At 39.5% G+C, this 27,723-nt stretch overlaps 2 protein-coding genes across 2 annotated transcripts in view; both read right to left on the reverse strand.

The window, feature by feature from the left end:
* LOC107636614 (protein FAR1-RELATED SEQUENCE 5-like) lies at positions 927 to 2,216 on the reverse strand. The gene is made up of 4 exons (XM_016340113.1): positions 2,152 to 2,216; positions 1,626 to 1,994; positions 1,430 to 1,520; positions 927 to 992 (listed from the first exon to the last, which is right to left on the reverse strand). Exons 1-4 carry the CDS (start codon positions 2,214 to 2,216, stop codon positions 927 to 929), a joined length of 591 nt encoding a protein of 196 aa, XP_016195599.1.
* Positions 4,949 to 27,723, reverse strand: part of LOC107637838 (RHOMBOID-like protein 2) — a 28,492-nt gene continuing 5,717 nt past the window's right edge. The window contains exons 5-6 of the mRNA XM_016341124.2: positions 5,427 to 5,562; positions 4,949 to 5,278 (exon numbers count right to left, since the gene is read on the reverse strand). Of these exons, the coding sequence (XP_016196610.1) occupies positions 5,156 to 5,278; positions 5,427 to 5,562 (259 nt within the window). The 3' untranslated portion in view covers positions 4,949 to 5,155. The remainder of the gene's footprint in view (positions 5,279 to 5,426; positions 5,563 to 27,723) is intronic.

Here is a 27,723-nt window from a genome sequence, read left to right on the forward strand (position 1 = left end):
AAAAAGGGTAGATCTCATATTTACCTTGTTGTGATTGTGAGTGTTCTTGTGTTTGCGTGTCCTCTTTTTAATAGATTTTTTAAGATCTGCCCCAAGTCTGGTGGACGTTGGATGACCTTGCGTAGGAACACGACATGGGCCCTGTAGCTCATCCATGCTAACGGGACACTCATCATGCGTATGTGAGTTAATTGCACTTGGTACATCTGCAGCTTGATGCTCGGATTCCTTGTGTTCTTTGAGCTTGTGTCGAGCACTGTCCATGGCATCACCCAATATAGCAGCAACCTCTGGAGTAGCCACAAAATTCTGAGCGACGTTGTAAAAATCAGAACACAATTCCCTAAAAATGGTCATGCTTTCATCGGAATGGTCCATGTCAATGCTACTCCTGATGTATGTGTGTCTCTAACTAACATTCTTACTCCATTGGGATAGAATGTATTGTGAGGACACTGCTATTACACAAAAATATAGAAGAACAGCAAGACTGTGGAAGCATAGAATACCATTCGATTGGAACATAAAGCAATCACATTGAACTTCTGATGACTGCGAGCAATACACGATTTGGTATCTGCTATACACTAACATGTCAAATACCATCTTTTGTTGGTCAACTTCACAAACTATACTTGTGCCATGATGGTTGATTGAAGAGATGTCACAATCGGCCTTTTTTATAAATTGATCCTGGACGTCTCGAAACATGGAGTTTGTATATTCTCTCTGGAACTGCTTCTCTATTGGTGAGCTGGAAACACACAGGATAATCCCTCTTAAATCAGTAGCGTCACACTCAAGCTCCTTTTGCTCCTTGTCTATAACATAGATTTGGTATTGGCGAACAAATTGCAACAAAGAGCTCTTACTGTTTAAGTACTTATCGAAAACTGAATGCATGCTCTCACTACGCTGTGTGCTCCTCATGCCAGCCCAGAATTCGTCCTTGAAAAATACTGGCACCCGCATATGTCAGTCAGCAAACATATCTGTCAATGAATGGGCAAAACAAAAAATAAAAAAAAAAATAGCGTAAGTTAACCCATAAGTGCAACATCCATATTGACTATAAAATAAAATCTATAAAGAAGCCACACAGAGGTAGCAATAAACCAGAAGATTATACTACCATTTAGCCACCAAGAATTGTACTCTTCAATAAATCGTGCCAATCTCTCTCAATCAGTCCTTAGATTTGGATTCAAACACAATCTTCTTCATGCATGTGTTGAGCTGATCGAAACAACGGTAATCTACCAGCTTGTTTGATATCTTCTTTAGGATATGCCATATGCACCATCTATGGCGTGTGTGTGGTAATGTGGTCTCTAACGCAGAACGCATCTGCAGGGATTGATCTTTTATAACACATATGGGGCCTTACCCATGCACTTCAACCAAGTATGAAAAAGCCATTGGAATGTACGAGTGTCCTTATTCCGCAATAATCGCACCCAAGAAGCGTAGACATCTCATGGTGGTTGACACCTACGAAATACCCGAACAGCATGTCATACCTAAAGAATGAAAATATAAAAATATGTAACGTAGGTGTAAACTCCAAATGCCTTAGCTGAAAAAAAAATCTAATTAAGTCGAACAAAAAAACAATAATTTGGTACCTATTAGTCTTGTAAGTAGTGTCAAACATCACGACATTACCAAAATATTCCCATGCATCTCTACACCAAGCATCGGCCCAAAACACATTTCTAATGCTATGGTTTTTGTCCACATCTATTTCAAAGAAAAAGTTCGGATTGAGCTCCTTCATCTGTGAGAAGTGTTTAAGTAACTCTTTTGGATCCGTCTCATCCTCGAAAATGCGTAAGTGACGACTAATGTAATTTCTAACATCCTTCTCTGTAAAGGTGAGATTGGCAGGGCCACCAGCGGCATTGGCTAGTGCCTGGTACGTCTTACTCGGTCTAATGCCAGCTTGGTCGTTTTGCTTATCAGGTGCTTCACACGCATACTTAGCTGACGGTTTGCTGAGAACATTCCAGATAGCTTCGGATTAAGCGGGTGTGAGTGGGATACCTCTACTCAAGAAATTCTCCACTGCCTTGTCATCTTATCTAATGCCAAATAGCAACGGGCTTTGCAGTTTGTTGAGGCCACCGTTTTCCTTCTCTTGGGTGCCTTTACACAAGATGTGCGGTATCCATCTCTGTTACAATGCAAAGCTTGATTAACAACCATCCTCTAACCATTTCTAGTCTTCAAGGGCGGTTCTTATTTTGACGACAAAACCAGTCCTAGCCACATATCGGTAATAATATGCACGCGCATCTTCTAATGTGCCAAAGCACATTCCCTCCTCGGGCTCTAGCTCCTCGTCACCAATAGCTTGGTTTATGACCTGGAAAAAAAAACAAATGAAACTCTACCTAATAGTTAACTATACAAAAGTGGCTAATTTCACTATCGAGTATAATAAATAAAACACACTATTGTACTTTTAGGTGCTAATTTCGTTTTATTATGTATGTTAACGTGGATGTTAACTTCGTATAATTATGGATGTTATTCATATGAACTTATTGATTGCATAAAGCATGAACTTTACACGAATGTTATGCATATAACTAAAGTGCCAAAATTGGCAGTTTACTAAATAGTACAATATAAGTATAAATGAGGATATAATTAGTATCGTACTCAATACAGCGAACATTGTATGACTGTGCTGGTAGTTCAAATAATAATAACAATAGAAATAATAATTTATATATAGACATACAAACATAATATGTCTATTTTGATTTTTTCTTGTCTAATAAAAATTTGTCAATAAATAAAATAAAATGTTCCAATCTTTTAAAAAGACAATATAAAAATTTTATAGTTTTTTATGGATTAATGGGCTGATCATGATAAAATAATTTTTATATATTTATTGTCGGGTGAGTCCGTCTGTTGCTCAAATTCTTCAGCACCTTCTGCCATAGGTACTGTATTAAGGTCGAAATCAATTGCCATACAAATTACAATGACAAAGACGATTTCTTGTAAAATTTCTTGGCTTATACACTATTGTACTTGCAATGGTGTTATTCTTGTGATTTTTGAATGAACATGATTGAATTAACATAAGGTACATATTAGGGTAGGTTTCATGTTTCATATCTCCAATAATTAATGATAAATACCATAACATACAAAGAATCAATTGCAATTATTTAATGTAATTGATATTATAATTACCGTTCTTAATTATAATTATTATTAATCTTTATTGTATTCTTATATATAAAAATCAAATTATAAAAAAGAATATTAAGTATTGATTACAAGAATGTCTAATAAAAAGTTATATAATTTTATAATTAATATTATTAATAAGTGAATTTGATAAGAATATGATAAGTGGAATAATAAGAGAGTAGAATAAAAAATAAAACTATTATTAAGTGATGTAAATAAAATAAATTATGAAAAATTTTAACTAATTATGGCTGAAAAATTTTGGTTACTAAATTTTTTGATATTATTGTTATTCTTTTATTAGTAGTTTTATGTTATCAATAGTTATGTATTGGAGTAGTTATTGAAAATAGTGGAAATGTAGTTAATTTTTGTTATTGTAATGATTAACCTTAAATTTCCGGAGTGTGACACACTTGTTTTTCCATTAAAATTAAAAGAATTAATTAATCTTAACTATTATTTGCCGGTGATGGGCTTACATATATATTGTGAGTTAATACTTTATATTGTTTCTGAAAGATATCTCAATCTCTATTTTGATTCTCGAAAGAGAAAATTAATCGAAATCGTCTCCGAAAGATACACGATTTAATCACGTTAGTCCTTTCGTCAGTTGGATGATGTGTTACGTTAATTGTCATGTGGCATGATGACATGGTGGGTTAATGTCACGTGTCACAAGATGATTGGTTGACGTGTCAGATCAGTGACACCTGGCACGCCACGTGTCAGATCACACTTGACATTTAAAAAAATTATTTATAATCAAAATAGTTTTTATATGCTCAAAATCAAATTTATGTATGTTAACCTAAACAAAGTTATACCACTATTTTTTTTTACTACATCTTTTTTTTTCTATTACAGTATTACTTACACATAGGATGTAATGGTAGTGATATTAAAAGTCAAAATTCAAGAAGATCCACAAATTTTGCTTTAGTTTCAAACTTTACAAAATATTAAAAATTTGTTGCTTAATTATTATTATTATATATATTAAACGAATTGCTTCTTAAGCGTACTACATGCAAAGATCATAATAAATTTTTGTGTGTTTCATACGTTTGAGATAGATTATATAATTTTTCTTTTAATATCACTACCATTACATCCTATATGTAAGTAATACCGTAATGGAAGAAAAAAGATGTAGTAGAAAAAAATAGTGGTATAACTTTGTTTAGGTTAACATATATAAATTTTGATTTTGAGCATATAACTTTGTTTAAGTTAACAAATACATACATTTCAATTTTGAGTATATATATATATATATTCTAACAAAAATGTAATGATATAAGAAAAATGTTTTAGAATAGAAAAGAATAAAAGAGATTTTGAGAAAAATTAAAGGAGAGAGATAATTTTATTAAAAAAATTTTAAGAAAAAAATAAAAAAAATTATATAAAGATTAATTTGATTAATTTTTAAAATTTTAAGGTTGAAAATGACTTACGTCTGAACTTTCAATGACTATTTTGATTATAAATAACTTTTTTACATGTCAAGTGACACGTCACGTGTCACTGATCTGACACGTGGCATTAACTCACTACGTCATCATGCTACGTGACACTTAACGTAACATATCATCATCAAACTGATAGAAGGACTAACGTGACCAAGTCGTGTATCTTTCGAGGACGATTTCGATTAATTTTATCTTTCGAAAACCAAAATAAAAATCGAGATATTTTTCAGGAACGATTTTGACTATTAACTCTATATATTATCTACGTAAGTATTGAACTTAGGATAACTTCATAAATGAACTGAAATATAATATAGTAAATCCAGATCAGTTCAACCTATATAACATTCAGCTGGAAGCCTATAAATATGATAGCTATGTATTATATACGGTGAGGGACATAAATAAATTAAACACAGTAAGTAGTAGGCAAGGTTTTGGTTTAATACCATTCCTTTTGTCAATAGCTACTGACAAATCTGTTTACATAATTCTGCAATTCGGTCATAGGTTTGATCTGGCAAATAAAATGGCTTGGATATACCATTTGTTAAACATGTCATGTTCAATTCGCTGCCAGTCTCTTCTACCTGCATTTATGCCATTTAAACAACATTAATACACAAAATAAAATAAAATAAAATTATATCGAATTTTTGAAGTTTAGATGTAAATCNTTATTTAAGTGAATTAGTGAAATAATTCTCAAAACAGGAATATTTGGGCCAAAATGCGTACCGTACAAAATGCAGCTTTTTTAATTTGAGTGTCGCAGTGCCATTTGGAAATTGGAAGACAAGACAAATATTTGCACCAGGAGCAATGATCGTTTACGTTAACACCACGAAGAAGTGCAACTAAGCCTAAAGTGAACCTGCCAAGTAAATAATTTTAATTTTTACATATATTAGCATAGTTGTCAAGAATCGAATTGATAATTAAACAGATTAAATTACTAATTTATTGATTTAGTTCAATCAATAAGTAACTGACTCGATAGAATCATAATTTAAATATAAGTGAATATAAAATTAAAATAATATTAACAAAATTATTGTATATTTTTATTATATAATTAATAATTAACATATAAAATAATAAGAAATAACATAATTTAGAGGTAAATAGAGCATACAATAAAATGAAAATTCCATATTTAACTCACATCTACATCAATTTTGTAATTTTCTCTCGATTTAGTTGGACTAATTTTGACAGATTCTGACCAATTTTCATCCTTAAACAGTCATAACATTGAACCGAATCAATCGATTCATCAATTTTAAAGTCGAACTGATTAGTGCGATCCGGTTGTTGAAACTATGCATACACATAAACCAAGACTGAAAAGGAATAGCAAGGATTAATTTGTGATTGCAATTCGGTTATGCACAAAATTGATTTTCATTATAAGGCAATTAATAATGTCTACAATACATTGAGGGTTGTTTTGTCGGTATACTTGATTGCTAGCATTTAGTAATGTTACAAACCCCCTCGGGTCCTATACTGGAACGGCCTTCGACTCAGATACCCAAGGTTGGCTTTCTTTTTTTTTCTAGAAGGTCCAAAAACGGCCCCACATCCTCTAACCAATATTCGAATTTAAGTACCTCCTTTATCTTAGCCAAATAAGATAAAATGAGATAATTACCACCAACTATATAAAGGGGAGTCAGAGGCCCGCTCAAGTACGTCATTCATTCTACACACCTTATACCTCTCAGATCCATTCTAACTTGAGCGTCGGAGTATCTTTGCAGGTACCAACCCCCGCCGCTCCAAGAGGACGACCCGGCAACCATCTCAACTCGCAAGTCTCCAATCCATCTCACAACCCATACTAAAGACCACTAGTACATTGGCGCCTTCTTTGGAGACTGCCAAGTCGTGACGGCAGGACGAAAAACCTCGAGGAGCAATCCTCAAGCCACTACCACAACTCAAACCTGCGAAGTCCAACCTCCGAATATCGAGATACCACCCCTCCCACCCACGGGAGGATAACAAGCATTGTGCATCGCCTACCAATCCCACCCTAGCAACAACTGAAAGACAACTGCCTACCCCCTGAAATCCGGTCTCCTGACGGCCTGGGAGAAAAGACAGTCCAAATAATCCAAGAACTATGCCTCAGGGTACAAAACCTTGAAGGCCAGGTTATGACCAAGGAACGGTATCACGCGGAACATGGAAGTCATGCGACCTCCAGAACCCGATCTTACCGCAAAACCAAGAACATGTCCCCTGAACAGCGACACAGTAAGAGACATGACCGCAGCATTTTTCGAGACCCAGAATGCCAACATGAAGAAGACAACCGACGACACCATCGGGAAGCCAAACGAGCACGAAGCAAGTATGTGATAATGGGAGCCACCTCGTTCACCGAAAAAATTTTAAGAGCCAAGCTTCCAAAGGGCTTTGACAAGCCCACAAATATGAAATACAACAGAACCAAAGGGCCCCAGGAATAGCAAAAAGCCTTCGAGACTAGGATGAACCCGGAAGGAGCCGCCGATGCGGTCCGATGCAGGTCCTTCTCGGTAACCTTAGCCGGCCCCGCAATCAAACGGTTCAACGCCCTCCCAAACAGCTCCAAAGCCCACCTTTCACGACATTTCCAGAAAATTTAGGCCTAGTTCACCACCAGAATTACCAAAGCCAAACACCTCATTAGCCTGCTCGGAGTCACCCAGAGACAAGATGAATCCACGAGGAAACACCTCGATAGGTTCAACGATGAGTGTCTAACAGTCGACGGACTCACAAACTCAGTCGCAAGTCTCTGTCTGACCAACGGCCTCATGAACGAGGACTTCCGGAAACACCTCACCACTAAGCCAGTCTAGACTATGCATGAAAGTAAAAGCGTCGCAAGGGAGTATATAAATGACGAAGATGTGAGCCAAGTCGTAGCAGCCAACAAACGGCAGCACGACACCTCGTAATAACCCGCCACCAAGAAAAACTCAGAAAGAACACTCCAAATCGGCAAACACCAATAGAACACCCCATGTTGGAAAGTTCTCACACTACACCCCTACTCGCTCCCATCACTGAGATCTACCATCAAATAGCAGAACAAGGCATCCTCCCAAAAGCGCAACAACTAAAGGAACGGACAGGAGGTAACAAGAGCCTGTACTGTGACTATCACCGAGGATACAGACACAACCCAAGACTACTTTGACCTAAAAGACACCCTCAAACAGGCCATCCGAGACGATAAGCTTCCGAGTTTGACAAAATCATCTGGGAATCCAGAAGGACGAAGAAAGGAAAATTATCAGAGTGCGAAGGGCGCAATCTAAGGATGTTACGACACGCACCAAAAGAAAGCCCAGAAGCTGACCCCACCATAATCGTGAACGTCATCAACGGGAAGGACGCCCCGGAAAATTCAAAATCAGCACTAAAAAAAGATGTTAAAATCCTGGCCGTGGGAAACCAGGCCCTAACCTCCCCAGTCGTAGAGGCGATTACATTCTCCCCTAATGACTGCCAACATGGCACCTCTGAGGAAGACGCCCCATTCGTCATCTCCACAAGAGTCGGGACCGGATCATAAACAGGATACTGGTCGAAATTGGAGTAGACTCCAATATCCTCTTCAGAGGAGCCTTCGACAAGCTAGGTGCAAACCCACTGATGAGCATATATTTTATATACTTTTCGGCATTGTTTTCATATAGTTTTCATTATGTTTTGTTAAGTTTTATTAAGTTTTCATAGGTTTTAGTGCAAAATTCTCATTTTTAGATTCTACTTTGAGTTTGTGTGTTTTATGGTGATTTCAGGTATTTTCTGGCTGAAATTGAGAAGTTTGAGCAGAAATCTGATTCAGAAGTAGAGAAAGGACTGCAGATGCTGTCAGGATCTGACCTCTGTGCACTCGAATGAGCTTTTCTAGAGTTACAGAAGTCCGAATGGCGTTCTCGCAATGGCTATGGAAAGCTAACATCCAGGGCTTTCTAGAAATATATAATTTTTTATAATTTGTTTCAGAAATGAAGGCCCAAAACTGGCGTTCAACGCCAGTAACTAGCTCCATTTCTGGCATCCAGCGCCCACAGGGGAGCAACTGGAGTTCAACGCCCAAAAGGGGGTCCCTAAACAGCGTTCAAAGCCCCTAAGGGACATTAGCACGTGGAAAACACTCAAGCTCAGCCCAAACACTCACCAAGTGGGCTCCAGAAGTGGATTTTTGTACTATCAACTTAGTATGTTATTTCTGTAATCCTTACTCACTAGAGTAGTATATATAGGAGAAGATCACCCATGTTTAAGATCTTCTTCCTCCCCCATTATTTTTGAACACTATTATATGCAATATAAGTCACTAACCTCCTAAGTTAGGGTTAGGAGCTCTGCTGAGTTTCATGGATTAATAATATTACTGTTCTATTTTCAATACAATTCTGATTCTATTCTCTTATGCACACTCGTTCTCCATCTCATGAATGAGAGTGACCCGTGACAATCACTCTTGTTCTACTTGGGTTCCGTGCGATTCCTGACCCGGATAGCGTTGAACTAAAGCTAGAGTTTGCATTGCGGATTCGTATAGAGCATCTGAGCAACTTTGGATATGTGACATATAATCCCGTTGTCTATGGGTGTCTGAGGTCTCTATGGTGCTAAGGCTAGAATCAGAGAAGCAACCCTCTCTGATCCGGAAGATCTGCCTTGTCTGTGGTACCTTGAGTAGGATCGCGAAGGGGAGTGGCTTGCTTAGAGCTTCATCTTCTACTACAGTGAGAAACCTAGAGGTGGCTTGATGAGAGGACATGAGTCACTTCAACATGGTGGATTGCTGTAGTAGCGGAAGTTAACTTGATAAGAGGACATGAGTTAATCACTTACGGTTGCCATTGAATAAATCAGAAAGCTATTGGGATAGACAATAAGAAAAGTTAATCCGGAAAGACAAAGCATCTCCGAAGCATTAACTGTTCGTCCATCACTATTTTCACAAATAAATCCGGTATTTTTATCTTTATTTATTTTATGCGTTTTCCAACAACACTCATCTTTTCATTCCGCCTGACTAAGATCTACAAGGTGTCGACTGCTTGCTCAAAACAACAATCCTCGTGGGATCAACCCTGACTCACCTCAGGTATTACTTGGTCGACCCGGTATACTTGCCAGTCTATCTGTGCGAATTCTGCGGAGCCAGTTTTGTCCACCAAGTTTTTGGTGCCGTTGCTGGGGATTGTTCAGATTTGACAAACAACCAGATTATCTTGTTGCTTAAATTAGGTACTTTTTACTATTTTGTTTGAGTCTTTTTACTTTCTTTTTCGAAAAAAATAAAAAATTTTTCAAAACCTTTTCTTTTTTATCTGTATCTTTTTGTTTGAGTCTTTCGTTCTTGTTCTTGTTAAAGTTTCGAATTTTCTTACTTTCTTTCCAAAAATTTTCAAAAATAGTGTCTTTTGTTTGAGTCTTGTATCAATCTTTAAGTTTGGTGTCTTTTTGAGTCATCTTGAGTCTCTAAGTTTCTTTTCTTTTCTTTTCTAAAATTAGAGTCTTTGATTTCAAAATTCTTAAGTTTGGTGTCTTTGAGTATTTTCCTTTAAAATTTTCGAAATTACTATCCTTGATTTTCAAAATTTTTAAATTTGGTGTCCTTTGATTATTCTTTATTTGCTTTGAATTTTTGAAAAGTGTTCTTTGTGTTCTTTCTTGGTGTTCAAGTTGTTCTTGTTTCTTTTCTTGTTTTGATCTTAAAATTTTTAAGTTTCATGTCTTTTGGTATTTTTCTTTTTGAATTTTCGAAAACTTTAGTGTCTTGATCTAAAAATTTTAAGTTTGGTGTTTTTTGGTTGTTTTTCTCTCTCTTCATTAATTAAAAAAAAACATCTTTTTTATCTTAATTTCCGAAAATTCCAAAGATTTTTCATATTTTAATTTCAAATCACTATCTTATCTTATCTTTCTTTAAAATTTTAAAATTCAAATCCTTTTCAAATCTTGTCATATCTTTTTAATTTAAAACTTTTTCTATCTTATCTTCTTTTAAATTTTAATTTCAAAATTTTCAAAATCAAATCTCTTCAATTCTTATCTTATCTTTCATAATTTCAAATTTTAAAATCAAATCTTTTTCTAATCTTCTATCTTATCTTAATTTCAAATCTTTCTTAATTAGTTTCTTGTTTTCTCTTTCTTTCTTTTTCAAAACTTCCTAATTAATTCCTCTCTCTCTATTTTCGAAAACTTTCCTTCTATTTCTCTCTCTTCTTTTTTTGAAATTCATCATTTAATTTTCAAATATTTTTATTTAATTAGCTTTTATTTTCGAATTCAATTAATAAATAAAATAAAAATAAAAAGATATTTTAATTCTAGTTTCTCTTTTTACTTCTTAATTTTCGAATTCTTATTCCCCTCATAGCCGAATTCTTTCTCTCTCTTCTCTATCTTCATTCTTCTTTATTCTTCACATCTCACAAGGAATTCTCTATACTGTGACATAGAGACTTCCGTTCTTCCTCTTTCTTGTTTTCCTTTTCTTGTTTATGAGCACGAATAAGGATAAAGAACCTTTCTTTGATCTTGATCCTGAACCTGAGAGGATCCTAAGGAAGCGTTTGCAACAAGCTAAAGCACAACACTCCGGAGGAAACCTCACAGAACTATTCGAATAAGAAACTGAAAACACAAATATGACAGCTGAACCGAATAATGGAGGAGATGTAAGGAAGGTTCTTGGTGACTTCATTGCACCAACTTCTGACCTCTATGGCAGAAGTATCTCTATACCTGCCATTAGAGCTAATAACTTTGAGCTAAAGCCTCAGTTAGTCTCTCTAATGCAACAGAATTGCAAGTTCCATGGACTTCCACTAGAAGATCCACATCAGTTCTTATCTGAATTCTTTAAAATCTGTGATACTGTTAAGAACAATGGAGTGGATCCTGAGGTCTACAGACTATGCTTTTTTCCTTTGCTGTTAGAGAAAAAGCTAGGATATGGTTGGATTCTCAACCTAAAGAAAGCCTAGACTCTTGGAAAAAGTTGGTCAATACTTTTTTGGCCAAGTTCTTTCCACCTCAAAAGATGAGCAAGCTCAGGGTGGAAGTTCAAACATTCAGACAAAAGGAGGGTGAAACCCTCTATGAAGCTTGGGAAAGATACAAGAAACTAATCTGGAGGTGCCCTCCTGACATGCTCTCAAAGTGGTCTATCCTAGGAATCTTCTATGATTGCCTATCTGAGCTTTCTAAGATGTCCTTAGACTATTCTGCTGGTGGATCACTCCACATGAAGAAAACGCCTAAAGAGGCACAGGAACTCATTGAAATGGTTGCAAACAACCAATTCATCTACACTTCTGAGAGAAACCCTGTGAACAATGGGGTAGCTCAGAATAAAGGAGTTCTAGAGGTTGACACTCTAAATACCATATTGACTCAGAACAAGATCTTGACCCAGCAGGTCAATATGATCTTTCATCATTTGACTGGATCACAAGCTGCAACTGGCAGCACTCACAAAGCCTCCTATGAATGAAAAGTTTATGATCCAGATCAACCTACAATGGAAGAGGTGAATTACATGGGAGAACCCTATGGAAACACCTACAATCCATCATGGAGGAATCATCCTAACTTTTCATGGAAGGATCAACAGAAGTCTCAATAAGGCTTCAACAATAATCAAGGTGAAAGAAACCAAAATAGGTTCAACAACAGACCACCATTCCCATCTTTTCAGGAACATATGGAGACTCCTAGGCAGAACCTTTCTGACTTAGTCGCAACAGTCTCCAACCTCTCTAACACCACTCATAGTTTCATAACTAAAACAAGGTCCTCCATTAGAAATCTGGAGGTACAAGTTGGTCAACTGAGCAAGAAAATCCCTGAAATTCCTTCTAACACTCTTCCTAGTAAAACTAAAGTAAACGAAGAGAAGAGTGCAAGGCCATCACAATGGACATTGAGGCCAAATCTGAAGGAGATGATTTGGTATTGAACGCCAGTAAGGAAGACCTTACAGGGCGTTCAACGCCCACAAAGGCACCATCACTGGCGTTGAACGCCAGTAAGGAGGACCTTACTGGGCATTCAACGCCCAAAAAGGCACAACCACTGGTGTTGAACGCCAGTGAAGGGATGCATGATGGGCGTTTAACTCCCAAAGAAACACAGATTCTCGCATTGAACGCCACAATAGGGATAGTTGGCAACCCTCAGCCCACTGAGAACTTCCCTATTAAAGAGTTGATGGAACCAAAGGTTCATGAGGAGCCAATTGAAGTTCTCTTGAATGCTTGGTTGAAGATCATAGAATCTACAGAGTACTCCTCCTCTGATGAGGAAAAGGAAACTAGAGAAGAGAAAGTTGCTCAGTACCTAAGAATTCTGATGAAGCTGAATGCCAAGCTATTTGGTATAGAGACACTGGAGGAAGAACCTCCGGTGCTCACCAAGGAACTCAATACCTTGGTTCAGCATAAGTTACCTCAGAAGAAGCTAGATCTTGGATGCTTCTTAATCCCTTGCACCATAGGTACCATGACCTTTGATAAGGCTCTGTGTGACCTAGGGTCAAGCATAAACCTCATGCTTCTCTCTGTAATGGAGAGGTTGGGAATCTTTGAGGTACAAGCTGCAAGAATCTCTCTAAAGATGGCAAACAAGTCCATGAAAAAGGCTTATAGACTAGTAGAGGATGTCTTCGTGAAGGTTGAAGACTTTACATCCCTGCTGACTTCATAATCCTGGATATTGGGGAGGAAGAGGATGAATCCATCATCCTTGGAAGACCCTTTCTAGCTATAGCCAAGGCTGTGATTGATATAGATAGAGGAGAACTATCCTTCAATTAGATGAGGACTGTCTTGTATTCAAGGTTCATAAACCTAATTCTACCTCAATTGAAAGAAGCACTATTCATAAACATGAAGTGCTTCAACTTTTTCTCTCAGTGCAGAGTTATACAGAGCCCACAGACACCAATTCTAAGTTTGGTGTTGGGCAGCCATTATCAAGCACTGAGAACAAAGGTACTAAGAAGAAAGTACCTAAAGGCTGAAGGGATAAGAAAATTCCCACTGAAGGCCTCTCACCTGGCATGAGAGTTATCTTCACTGACAATCCTGTCATTTCATACACTGTGAATAGAATCCTGTCTCTAGAACATGTGGAACTTATCCATGAGAGCACAGGCAAGAAGTTCACTATAAGGAGCAAAATTCTGGGCCCTTATCCATCTCTGTAAGGAGCTAACCGTCAAGGTAGAGACGTTAAAGAAGCGCTTGTTGGGAAGCAACACATCAATAATTAATGTTTTTCTTATTTTTCTTTAAGTTTATTTAAGTTATTTCAGTTTAATTTTCATTTTTGTTTAAGCTTGTGATCATGGGCAGTAGTTAGAACAAAACAGAAACCATTGGAGCTGGAAATAGAACACCTTGAAGCAAAGACCTTGCTGGCGTTCAACGCCTACCAGGGAGTGCATTGCTAGCGTTGAACGCCAGCCAGGGAGCATATTGTTGAAGTTGAACACCAGCCAGGGAATCTGAAGCTAGCATTGAACACCAGTCAGGGGGCAGCCATGGGCGTTCAACGCCCCAACAGAGGCATAGACCTAGCGTTGAACGCCAGGCAGGATTGCCCTCAAAGGCGTTCGACGCCCAATAAGAGGTACATAGCTGGCGTTGAACGCCAGCCAGGAGCAAGAGCTAGGCGTTCAACGCCAGAAGGGGTAGGGAACTTGACTTTCCTAGCCTCTCAGGACCAGTGGGTCCCGCAGAATCTCCACCTACCCCACATTCTTCACTCTCTTACTTTCACTCTTCCTTACACACTCTTCCCTATAAACCCTAACCCAATCACGTCCATACCTCTTCCCAAAATCATCATAACTCTCACCAATCTTCACCCACTTCAAATTCAAACTTTCCCTTCTATTTACCCTTCCCATAACTGAACCCTACCCTATCCCACCCCTATAAATACCCTTTCTTTATACCCTTCATACACACACCATTCATACACTAAAGCCCCCTTGGCCGAATCCTCCTCTCCTCCTTTCTCTACCAATTCTCTTCTTCTTCTACTCTTTTCTTCATATTTTGCTCGAGGATGAGCAAAGCTTTTAATTTTGGTGTTGGAAAAGCCTTGCTTTTTGCTTTCCATTCCCACTTATGGCATCCAAAGTCGGAGAATCCTCTAGAAAGAGGAAAGGAAAAGTAGTTGCTTCTACCTCCGAATTTTGGAAGATGGAGAGATTCATCACCAAAGCCTATCAAGACCACTTCTATGAAGTAGTGGTAAAGAAAAGGGTGATTCCTAAAGTCCCCTTTAAGCTCATAAAGAATGAGTATCCAGAGATCCAAAGACAAATCCAGAGGAGAGGTTGCAAAGTCCTAACCAATCTTATTTCGGAAGTTGGAATATTAATGGTGCAAGAGTTCTATGCTAATGCATAGGTTACTAAAAACCATGACACTAGCGTAAACCCCAGTCCCAAAAATTGGCACACCATGGTCCGAGGGTGACTTTTGGATTTCAGCTCGAAAAGTGTAAGGTTAGTGCTCCAATTTCCAATGATGCAAGGAGACCCACATCCTTACACTAGGAGAGTCAATTTTGACCAAGGCTGGACCAAGTCCTTTCAGACATTTGTGTGGAAGGAGCTCAGTGGAAGAAGGATGCTCAAGGCAAGCCTGTCCAACTGATAAGGCTTGACCTCAAGCCCATAGCTAGAGGATGGTTATAATTTATCCAATGCTCTATCATCCCTACTATCAACTGGTCAGAAGTGATCATTAACCAAGCCATAATGATTCACTGTATCATGCTTAGAAGTGAGGTGGAGGTACATGAGGTAATACCTCAAGAACTGTACAAGGTAGCTGACAAGCCTTCCACCTTAGCAAGGTTGACTTTCCTCCACCTTATCTGTCATCTGTGCAATTCAGCTGGAATTGTCATAGAAGGAGACATCTCCATTGAGGAGGACAAGCCTATCACCAAGAAGAGGATGGAGCAAACTAGAGAGCCCACACGTGCACCTCAACAAGAGCATGTGGAGATGCCTCAACAAGAAAACCCTGAGATACCTCAAGGGATACATTTTTTCCCCAAGGCTATTGGGACCAATTTCACACTTCTTTAGGAGAACCGAGCTCTAGCATGGGTCAACTAAGGATGGAACATCAAGAACACTCCACCATCCTCCATGACATAAGAGAAGATCAAAGAGTCATGAGGGAAGAACAACAGAGGCAGGGGTGTGACATAGAAGAGATCAAGCACTCCATTGGATCCTCCAGAAGGAGTAGTAGCCGCCATCACTGATAAACCACTATTTTATGGTTTATCTTGTGCTTAATTGAGTGGTTTTTATCTATTCTTTACCCACTTATTCATACTATTTGCATGGTTTTACATTTGCCTTCCTAATTATGTGCTTTAATTGAAAACATGTTTCTTTGGCCTTATATTTTCTAATATTAAATCCTCTCTTATTACCATTAGATGCCTTGATATGTGTGTTAAGTAATTTCAGAGATTACAGGGCAGGAATGGCTCAGAGGGTAGAAAGGAAGCATGCAAAAGTGGAAAGAATACAAGAAGTTGGAGAAATTGCTAAGCTGTCCAGCCTGACCTCTTCGCACTCAAACGGCTATAACTTTAGCTACAGAGGTCCAAACGATGCGGTTCCAGTTGCATTGGAAAGCTAACGTTCGGGGTTTCGATTTGATATATAATATGCTATAGTTCCCCTGACGCTAGCGACGTGACCACGTGATCCATGCGGCCGCGTCGCAGTGACGGAAATCCAGCGTGGTTGAATTCGAGACCAGCGAATTCTGGGCTATTTCTGACCCAGTTTGTGGACCAGAAAACACAGATTAGAGGCTATAAAGTGGGAGAACGCATCCATTCATAAGGGAGGCTCTCATATTCACAATTTTAGGAGTAGATGTAGTTTTTAGAGAGAGAGGTTCTTTCCTCACTCTTAGGATTAGGATTTAGGACTTCTCTTAGTTTTATGAGTGACTCTCAATCCCAGGTTCTTTATTTTTATTTATTTTCCTAATTTTATGAACTCTTCCATGTTATATTTGATATCTTTATTAGAGTTAATTGAGGTATTTCAGATTTATGATTGCTTTCTTTTATAAATAATTTAGATATTTTCCCCCTTTTTGGCTTGGGTCAAGTAATTGGTAACACTTGAGCTGTCAAATAAAACAGTGGTTGAAATTGGCAGATTCTGATTGCACTAGGATTGCTCTAAAGCTAGTCTCTCCACAAGAGTTGACTAGGACTTGAGAATCAAGCTAATCAGTCCACTTAACTTTCCTTTGTTTAGTAAACGTTAACAAAGTGGGATTAAAATCCAATTCTCATCACAATTGATAAGGATAGGACTTCCAGTTCTTCATATCTTGCCAAGAGATTTTATTAGTATTATTTTATTTTACTTGTCATATAACATATTCCCACCTTACTTCTTAAAACCCCAAATTTACAATCTCCATAACCAATAATAAGAACATACTTCCCTACAATTCCTTGAGAAGACGACCCGAGGTTTGAATACTCGGTTATCAATTTCAAAGGGGTTTGTTACTTGTGACAACCAAAACTTTTGTAAGAAAGGTTGATTGCTTGGTTTAGTAACTATACTTGCAACGAGTATTTACTATAACTTCTAAACCATCAATCTTCAGTTCTTCAAAATCACTAAGGTGGATTCGTTCTCTTTACTCCCCTGTTGCTTATATTTTTTCCATGTATTTTATTTTTATTGTCTGTTTCTAGTGCATGATCATCTGTTTTTATGTCTTAAAGCTACGAAATATTCCATGCATCTCTCACCTTGCTTAAAAAGAAAAATTATTTTAATTGAGAGAAAAGTAAGATGTATGAATTTCAAGTTTTATATTAGGAATAGTTCAATTAGTTGATGTGGTGGCATTGCTTTTGTTTTCTGAATGTATGAATGAACAGTGCATATTTGATATTGGAGTAAAGAAAGTTAGCACTTGAAAGAATGATGATAAAAGTGAAATATTGTTGGTAATATGAAAAATCTCCAAAAATTGATTCTTGAAACAAGAAAAAGCAGCAAAAAGCAATAAAAGAAAAAATATATATGCTTATGTGAAAAAAAGAAGAAAAAAAAAACAAGCAGAAAAAGCCAATAGCTCTTAAAACCAAAAGGCAAGAGCAAAAAACCAATAGCTCTTTAAACCAAACGGTAAGAGCAAGGATCCAAGGCATTGAGCATCAATGGTTAGGAGGGCCTACAAGAAATATCATAGCCTAAACAGTTCAATTGAGCTGGTTCCCTAACTATATGCTTGTGGTGTGAAGGTGTCAAGTGAAAAACTTGAGACTAAGCAGTTAAAGTCGTGATCCAAAGCAAACGAGTGTGCTTAAGAACTCTAGACACCACTGGCTGGAGATTCTAGCAAAGTTGAGTCACAATCCAAAAGGGTTCACCTAGTTAAAGTGTCTGTGGCATTTATGTATTCGGTGGTAATATTGGAAAACAAAGTGCTTACGGTCACGGCCAAGACTCTAAAGAAGATATGTTCAAGAATTAAAAAGAACTTAACTAGGATAATCAATAATATCATCTGGATTTTCATTTCCTAAAGATGCTAATCACTCTTAGCTTCAATCGAAAGTGAGATGCCAAAACTGTTCAGAAGCAAAAAGCTATTAAGTCCCACTCATCTAATCGAAACTGAGCTTCATTGAAAACTCTGAGATTTATTGTATTCTTCTCTTCTTTTTATCCTACTTTATTTTTGGTTGCTTGGAGACAAGCAACAGTTAAGTTTGGTGTTTTGATGAGAGGATATTTTATACGCTTTTTGGCATTGTTTTCATATAGTTTTCATTATGTTTTGTTTAAGTTTTATTAAGTTTTCATAGGTTTTAGTGCAAATTTCACATTTTTGGATTGTAATTTAAGTTTGTGTGTTTTATGGTGATTTCAGGTATTTTCTGGCTGAAATTGAGGGGCTTGAGCAGAAGTCTAATTCAGAAGCAGAGAAAGGACTACAGATGCTGTCAGGATCTAACCTCCGTGCACTCAAAGGAGCTTTTCTAGAGCTACAGAAGTTCACATGGCGCGCTCTTAATGGCTATGGAAAGCTAACATCTAGGGCTTTCCAGAAATATATAATAGTTCATACTGTGTTTTAGAAATGAAGGCTCAAAACTGGCGTTCAACACCAGCCACCAGCCCCATTCCTGACGTCCAGCACCCACAGGGGAGCAACTGGAGTTCAACGCCCAAAAGGGGGTCCCTAGCCAGTGTTCAATGCCCGTAAGGGACATTAGCACGTGGGAGACACTCAAGCTCAGCCCAAACAAACACCAAGTGGGCTCCAGAAGTGGATTTTCGCACTATCAACTTAGTTTATCTTATTTCTATAATCCTTAGTCACTAGAGTAGTATATATAGGAGAAGATCACTCATGTTTAGGATCTTCTTCCTCCCCCATTATTTTCGAACACTATTATGTACAGTATGAGTCACTAACCTCCTAAGTTAGGGTTAGGAGCTCTGTTGAGTTTCATGGATTAATAATATTACTGTTCTATTTTCAATACAATTCTGATTCTATTCTCTTATGCACACTCGTTCTTCATCTCATGAATGAGAGTGACCCATGACAATCACTCTTGTTCTACTTGGGTTCCATGCGATTCCTGGCTTGGATAGTGTTGAACTAAAGCTAGAGTTTACATTGCGGATTCATATAGAGCATCTGAGCAACTTTAGATATGTGACATATAATCCCGTTGTCTACGGGTGCGTAACGTCTTTGTGGCGCTAAGGCAAGAGTCAAAGAAGCAATCCTCTCTGATCCGGAAGATCTGCCTTGTCTGTGGCACCTTAAGTAGGATCGCGAAGGGGAGTGGCTTGCTCAGAGCTTCATCTTCTGCTACAGTGAGAAACCTAGAGGTGGCTTGATGAGAGGACATGAGTTAATCACTTACAGCTACCGTTGAATAAATCAAAAAGCTATTGGGATAGACAGTAAGTAAAGTTAATCCGAAAAGACCAAGCATCTCTGAAGCCTTAATTGTTCGTCCATCACTGTTTTCACAAATTCATCCGGTATTTCTATCTTTATTTATTTTATGCATTTTCCAACAACACTCATCTTTTCATTCCGCCAACTAAGATCTACAAGGTGTTCACTGCTTGCTCAAAACAACAATCCTCATGGAATCGACCCTGACTCACCTCAGGTATTACTTGGTCGACCTGGTATACTTGCCGGTCTATCTGTGCGAATTCTATGGAGCCAGTTTCGTGCACCACCCACCGCCACGGGGCAACCAAACTCGGGGACTACTTCCTCAAACCAAACGGTTCCATAGTGTTACCACTCACCATCGAGACCGGGAGCCAGAGGAAGACCATCCTCTCTGATTTTGTGGTCCTCAAAGACTCCACTGCCTACAATATTATCCTCGAAAGAAAAACAATCAATGACCTTTCCGCTGTCATCTTCACCAAATTCCTCCTCATGAAGTTCCAAGCTAATAACGGCACCATTGGAACAATACACGGGGACTGGAAAGTCGCGGTAGAATGTGACAATAGAAGTCTGGCCCTCCGTAAGAGGTCCCACGACGCAGCCGACATCTTCCTTGCCGACCTCGACGCACATCAGGATGGCCAGCCCCGACCAAAACCAGTAGGGGACATGAAAAAATTACAAATAAGGCAAACCAAGGAAGAATACATGTTCATCAACAAGAGCTTGCCCTACGACCTGAAAGGGTACCTAATAGAACTCCTAAAGCGAAACATGAACCTGTTTGCATTTACCCCGACCGACATGCCGGGCATAGGGTCCCACTGCTTGGCCATCGATCCAAAAGCCAAGCCCGTCACCCAAAGAAGAAGGAAAATGTCACTAGATCGAGCTGCTGAAGTCAGGAAACAAGTCAAATCCTTTCTCGAAGCAGGCTTCATCCAGGAGATATCTTACGCAACCTGGTTAGCAAACATCGTATTAGTCAAGAAAGCAAACGGCAAGTGGCGAATGTGTGTCGATTACACAGACTTGAACAAAGCTTGTCCCAAAGACACCTTCCCCCTTCCAAGCATTGATAGACTTGTCGACGCCACATCTGGGCACCAATACCTTAGCTTCATGGATGCCTACTCGGGGTATAACCAAATACCTATGCATCGACCCGACAGGGACAAGACAACCTTTGTAACTCCCAACAGCACGTACTGTTACATAGTCATTCCATTCGGACTAAAAAATGCAGGAGCCACCTACCAGAAACTCGTCACCAAGATTTTTCAACACTTCTCTGGAACCAAGTTGGAGGTCTACATCGATGACATGCTTGCCAAAACCTAAAACAGCGAAGAGCTCATCAGTGACCTCGAACTTGTGCTGAATACCTTAAGGGAACATCGAATGCACCTCAACCCAACAAAATGCACGTTCGGAATGGAAGCAGAAAAATTCTTGGGCTTCATGATTACCCAACGGGGGTTGAAGCAAATCTAGAAAATTGTAGAGCCATCATTGAGATGAGCAGTCCGGTAAATCTCAAGGACGTCCAAAGACTAACTGGATGACTATCTGCCCTCTTCTGATTTAAAAAACTCGCCTTTGTGCTACTCATGGGCTCATGACGCCTTCAACAATTCCTCTAGGCCCACCCCATTACGGTTCAAATCGACCAGGTGGTTAGGCAGGTGCTGCAAAAGCCGGACCTGGTAGGAAGAATGCTCACATGGTCTGTCGAACTATCACAATACCATATCGGATTCGAGTCTAGGAAGGCCATCAAGGCACAAGCTATGGAAGACTTTCTCGCCGAAATCACCTTGGAAAATGAACCCATAGAAGCTTGGAAGCTACATGTGGATGGCTCATCTAACACCAGCTTGGGAGGAGCAGGGTGATACTAGAAAACAAGAACAGAATCATCATTGAACAGTCCTTTTGATACAAATTCCCGATATCCAACAATCAAGCAAAATACGAGGCTCTCCTGGCCAAACTAACATTAACCAAGGAAGTTGGGATAAGAGCTCTAGAAATTTTCAGCGACTCCCAAGCAGCTCCCAAATTAACGGGGACAAATAAACATGGGACCCCCTGCTACAACAATACCTAGCAAAAGTAAAAGAACTGATGGCTAAGTTCGAGCAAGTAACCGTCCAACACGTTCTCATAGAACGGACACAAGGGCAGACTTACTCTCAAAACTAGCGAGCACTAAGCCAGGCTAGGGAAATCGTTCACTGATCCAAGAGGCCATCAAAACACCGTCCATCTCGGTCACGACCGCGGTCGACCTTCCGATCTCAAGTTGAAACTCATGGACCTCCCCAATACTTCAATACCTCATGAATGGAACATTACCCGAGGATCTCAAGGAAGCAAAATGCCTGAAACGGGAAGCCTCGAACTACACCACAATAGTGGGACAGCTTTATAAGTGTGAACTCTCACCACCCTTCCTCAAGTGCATAAAACCCAACGAAATAGACTACATACTCTGTGAAATCTATGAAGGATGTTGTAGCCACCATGTAGGAGGGAAACCTTGGCCCAAAAAGTCATCCGAGTAGGCTACTTCTGGCCTTCCATCATACAGGACTCCCTCCAACTAGTCAAAAGTTGCGGCAAGTGCCAAATCCACTCTGACTTCCACTCGACCTCGTTGGCCCCTTCCCTACGGCTCCCGGATAGCTCCGATACCTCATTGTCACCATCAACTACTACACTAAGTGGATCGAAGCCGAACCCTTGGCCTCCATCACGGCCACCAAATGTCGGAAGTTCTTCTAGAGACACATCGTGACCCAATTTGGGATTTCCGAGGTCGTAATCACGGACAAAGCACCCACAGACAAATGGACAAGTTAAATAGGCCAACAAGATAATAGTGAAAGGCCTTAAGAAAAGGCTCGATGAAGCCAAAGGACTTTAGGCCGACGAACTCGGGTCAATCCTCTGGTCATACAGACCCCCCTCCAAACCACCACAGGAGAAACCCCCTTTCGGCTTACTTACGACCTAGAAGCCATCATTCTGGTGGAAGTCGGAAACTCCAGCTCATGAAGAACCGTCGGAGGTAATGACGGAGAAGTAGAGTGGGACCTCACTGACGAGGTCAGAAGCATAACCCACCTATGAGAGCTAGCCCTAAAACAGAGAATAAGCCTAAGATACAATTGCGGCTTGATCCGGCGGGACTTCGGACCCGATGACCTCGTCTTACGATGAAACAACACCGGTCCCCCTACTCCCGGGGAAGTAAAAATCACCCCAAACCGGGAAACATCGTGTTTAAAATTCCTTTGCATTTCCTTTTAATTTTTCTATTTGCCTATTCTTGCATTTATCATCATCGGGTACTATTTCCTACCCACTTCTGGAGGTTTTAACGAGGCCCAACATCTTAAAAAAATTATTCATTTTTCTTTTCTCATAAATACTACCTCAACCGATGACACAAACTACGCACGGTTATCCCCCGGAACCGATCAACCCCGAGGCCTTTGAACACGGATATCCACAAAAAATGTTAAACCAAGACGACCCACAAAGGGTATGTTACAAATGATCCACTAGAAAGACCCAAAGTCACAAAAACGGCATAAAATGGCCCAAACGGCCCCATAAAAACAAACAAAGTCAGGAAAACGGCTTAGAGAAAACAGCCTAAATGGCCCCATCACAAAGTAAGCAAAGTAACGGCCTAGATGGCCCCATCGCAAATAAGACAAGTCTTAAAATCGGCCTTCAAACTGACAAATATCAAAAAAAGGAAATCTACTCTAAATCGACGATTTGGCCATCTTGCACAGTCTTGAACGCCCCCATCATGGACACATCCGCACACAGCGCAAGAACCAAAGCCTGGGCCCTCATCGCCTCCTCGGTAGCAGAAATCGCCCCCTTCACGTCCGCCAGCAACTCCTCCTTCTGCTTCTTTAAGCTTGCCACCTCAGCTCTTAAAGCATCAACCCTGGCAAGGAGAACGGCAGCTTGAGACTAAGCATCTGAGGCCCACTTACGCTCGCCCCCAGCTGGGACAAAAGCAAAGTTTTGACCTCGGATAAATGGAGCAGCTCGGCCTCTGCATCCTCGGCGTCCTTGATGGCCTTCAGTCTAGCTGTCTCCGCCACTTCCAATTTTTCCTTCAGCTTGCCGACGTCAGAGAGTCTGCTTAAGGTTGATATAGAGGAGTGGAAGGAGAAGCATCCGAACTTGACTCCTGATCCAGGCGGCCTTCAACCTCACCAAAGTACTCAAGCCGCCAGCCATTTGAACTGAAAGAACCAAAGGAAAAACGTAAGTCACAAGCCCGGGAAAATAAAGAAACACAAAGGAAGAGTTACACACCGATATAAGTCTGGCACGTCGCCAGATCCCCCATAATGTCCCGAGGGTTCAATGGACACTCCCCAAAGACATGCCATAGGACATCAGTGATATCCTTATTCTCCGGGGACAACCCTTCATAAGTAACCCACGTCAGATACGACACCCCGGCACCAAAATTTCAATACATCGCAAAGCAACGCTCCCCCTCTATAGTCAACCAAAAGGGATGGTGTCCCCCAGCTGGGCACACCTTGAAGTACTCTCGCTTAAATCTGCAAAAAGAGTCCTCGAACAAACTGAATATGCGCCGGTTAGGCTGGGCCCTAAACGGCACATATCCCTTCTTGTGCTTCCCCTCCTTGGTTGGCAGGGTGCACAAGAAAAAGAATAAAAAGACATCAAATGAAGTTGGGAGCTCCAAATACTCGCATACGAGCTCGAAAGTCCGAATGGCTGCCCAGCTGTTTGGATGTAATTGAGACGGCACCATGGAACACCAATTCAGCAGCGGCTAAACAAAATTAGAGAAAGGAAATCGCATGCCGAGTCGAGTAAACATCGACTCATATACCTATATCCAATCCGGCACGGTGGGGGAGTCATGGTTTATGTAACAAACCCTCTCGTCAATCTCGGAGAGCGCGAGATCATACTGATGCTCGGCGTCGCCGCCTCCGCAAATCGCCCGTGATCGCGGAGTCACTGGAGATCGGCCTCCGTCATCTGAGGCAGCGTCCCCCAAAAGTCGGAAGTCACCTAGTAATACGTCGAGGGGACGCCACCGGATGGGACTACTGGAGCACCAACACCCTCACTCCTCCGCCGTGACATACCTAAAAAAAAGAGTGGAGCACCACCATCAACCCACCAGAACCATACGGTGGAAAATCACAAAACACCAAAATCTACCATCTACTACTAGCTAAAGCCACACCCAAGAACAGTGGTGCTCATCCCCACTAGTAGCTCGCTACTCCTACCCAAAACACAATCCCAGCACGAAGAATGTGGAAACGCAAAATCAAGTAGAAAGCAAAGCAATTGAATAAAGAAAGAGGAAAAACACCAACGTGATGAATATTGAAGCAAAGCCAAAAATGCAAAGGCACATGACAAATGCACGAACGATCCAAAAAAATTCAAAGCCACTGAGAGAAGAATGTGAAACGGCTCTAATAAAGAGATAAACCCAGAAGCGAGGGAAATAAAAAGAAGAAGTGAAAGCAGTTACCAAACATTTTTTAAAAAAATGAAGAGACAAAAGGCAAAAATAGAGGAAAAGACCAAAATGCTCCCTCACATTTAATGCCATTATGACATCTTAGGAAACTCGACTGACAGGCTCCCCTTCGAAAAGAATTATGGGTACATGATAAGATGCCCAAACTGACCAAAGATCCGAACCGGTCTCCCACGTTGTAAACCGTAAAGTAGCCAGGAAACTCTCGCGGCTCCCAACCTCGACTGACGAATCCGGATTACGAGCCCGAGCACCAAGCACACTCACTCTTGCTGATGGACCTGGTCCCCGGATCCCTCATTGGAACGGCCTCTAGACCGGCTACTCAGGCTTGAGCCCCTTCTTTTTTTTAGTGAGCCCAAAACCCTAATAAAGCCACAATGGCTAGAAAAATCTTCCAGCGATGAGACCGACCTTGCTCATTTTCTTGCTGCGGGGGCAACTGTTATGGACCCGATCCTCGGGACCCGCACCGGAACGACCTTCGACCCGGATACCCGAGGTCGGCCCCCTTTTTCCTCTAGAAATCCCAAAAACGGACTCACATCCTCTAACCAATATTTGAATTTAAGTACCTCCCTTATCTTAGCCAGTTAAGATAAGATGAGATAATTACCACCAACTATATAAAAAGGGAGCCAGAGGCCCCCTCAGGTACGTCATTCATTCTACACACCTTATACCTCTCAGATTCATTTTGAATTGAGCATCGAAGTGTCTTTACAGGTACCATCCCCCGCCACTCCAAGAAGACGACCAAGCAACCGTCTCGACTTGCAAGTCCCCAATCCATCTTACAACCCGTATCAAAAACGTTTAGTACAAGTAACAGTAAAGTATGAAAAATTACTCAAATCAAAGCTACCTTAACTTTTCCTTAAATTAATAGTATGGTTGAGAATTCCTCATTTATTTAAAATCATTTGAACAGCCACGCCAACAAACTAGTGTGTTGATATACCAAAAAAGGTATAATTATATATAGCAAATAGTAAGCAGTGGCAGTGTAATCCTTAAGATCGTAACGTTTACGGGAAATTTGTCATGCAATGTGTTGGAAAATTCAATTTTTGCTGCATCATCATTGCAAATATCTAAGTCCTTTCATCCAAAATACAAAAGAAAACCAAACAAATTAAATCTGATTGTTAGAATGCTTTTATTTATTTATGTATTAATATTCTAATGAAGGCTGAATGCACAAGATATATATATAAAGTGATAAAGTGGAGAAAGTTTATGCTGTATATATTGTATATAAATCAAGCTGATGATTAGGGTGAAGCCGCTTTAGGTAGATATATAATGCTCAAAATTTTCTTCTTTAACTAATTATAATAATAACTTGTTGTGGGTATATATATATATATGCTGAAAATCATCAATAATGAAAAGAACTTGTTGCGGGTAATACTAGTTTACTGTTCCATAGCTCACAAATGGTTCTTTGTTCTTTGGCTTGTAATATTAGTTTAGTTTACTACATCATCTATTTTTTATTTGTAGGTGTTCATTTGTGTTTTTTATTTTGTAGGATAGTGGTAAAAACAATTTCGCTTGCAATGAATGATACATAAAGTTTTTATATCTTGTAATGAAGTACAAGAAGTAGATGTTATGACTTTGATTAGGAATTTTAATTCATGTATTAGAAATTCATGAGTAGTTGTTATGACTTTGATTTTTGGTATTTTATTAGAGCATGTTGTTATGTGATCACACACTTATTTTAGTGACAACTTTATAAAAGTTGGATTACTTAATTTAAAATTATTGGTCATTGACTAAATTATAAAATTATCTACGAATTTATGTAAGGTTTTATTTATGAAGATTAAAAAGAATAATTAGGTTACTGACCATCTTTTACGTGGCCATATCTTTGTCTATTGCCACGCTTTTTAAACGTAGCCATATCTTTATCTATTGCCACGCTTCTAAAGCGTGGCCTTATCCTCCACATACGGTCACGCTTTAAAAGCGTGGTCATATCTCCCACTTAAATCCACGCTTTTAAAAGTGGCAATTTGTAAAAAGCGTGGTGATAGGCTCAAAAAACGTGGCGATAGAGCAACCGCCACTCTTTCAGACGTAACCCTTTCAAAAGCGTAGCAGTAGCTCAAAAAGCGTGGCAAAAAACTATTGCCACACTTTTTTTCAACTTTTCGTCACGCTTTAAAAACGTGGCAATAGAGTTGTTTTCTTGTAGTGATACTTGATAACTACGACATCATTCAATTCTTGTTTAGGGATTGAAACTTTTCTATTTTCATCTCTTTTTTTCAAATGCTCCCTTAAATGAGATGTTGGTAGGTTTAACATGCTTTTAGATTCTGGCTTAAGATAGAAAAATCAACCAAGGTTAACATATGTTGCTAGCTCAAGTATAGGAAAATAAAACCAAAAAAAAAAAAAAAAAATTCGTATATGG

The sequence above is a fragment of the Arachis ipaensis genome, chromosome B04 (assembly GCF_000816755.2).
Source record: "Arachis ipaensis cultivar K30076 chromosome B04, Araip1.1, whole genome shotgun sequence".
NCBI classification, from domain to species: Eukaryota; Viridiplantae; Streptophyta; class Magnoliopsida; order Fabales; family Fabaceae; genus Arachis; species Arachis ipaensis.

Coding starts and splice junctions, on each gene's coding strand:
- LOC107636614 (XM_016340113.1), bottom strand. CDS start 2,216: ATGGTTAGAGGATGGTTGTTAATCAAGCTTTGCATTGTAACAGAGATG. Junction 1,521..1,625: donor ACTACTTACAAGACTAATAG/GTACCAAATTAT, acceptor TTCATTCTTTAG/GTATGACATGCTGTTCGGGT. Junction 993..1,429: donor ATTGCGGAATAAGGACACTC/GTACATTCCAAT, acceptor ATTCATTGACAG/ATATGTTTGCTGACTGACAT.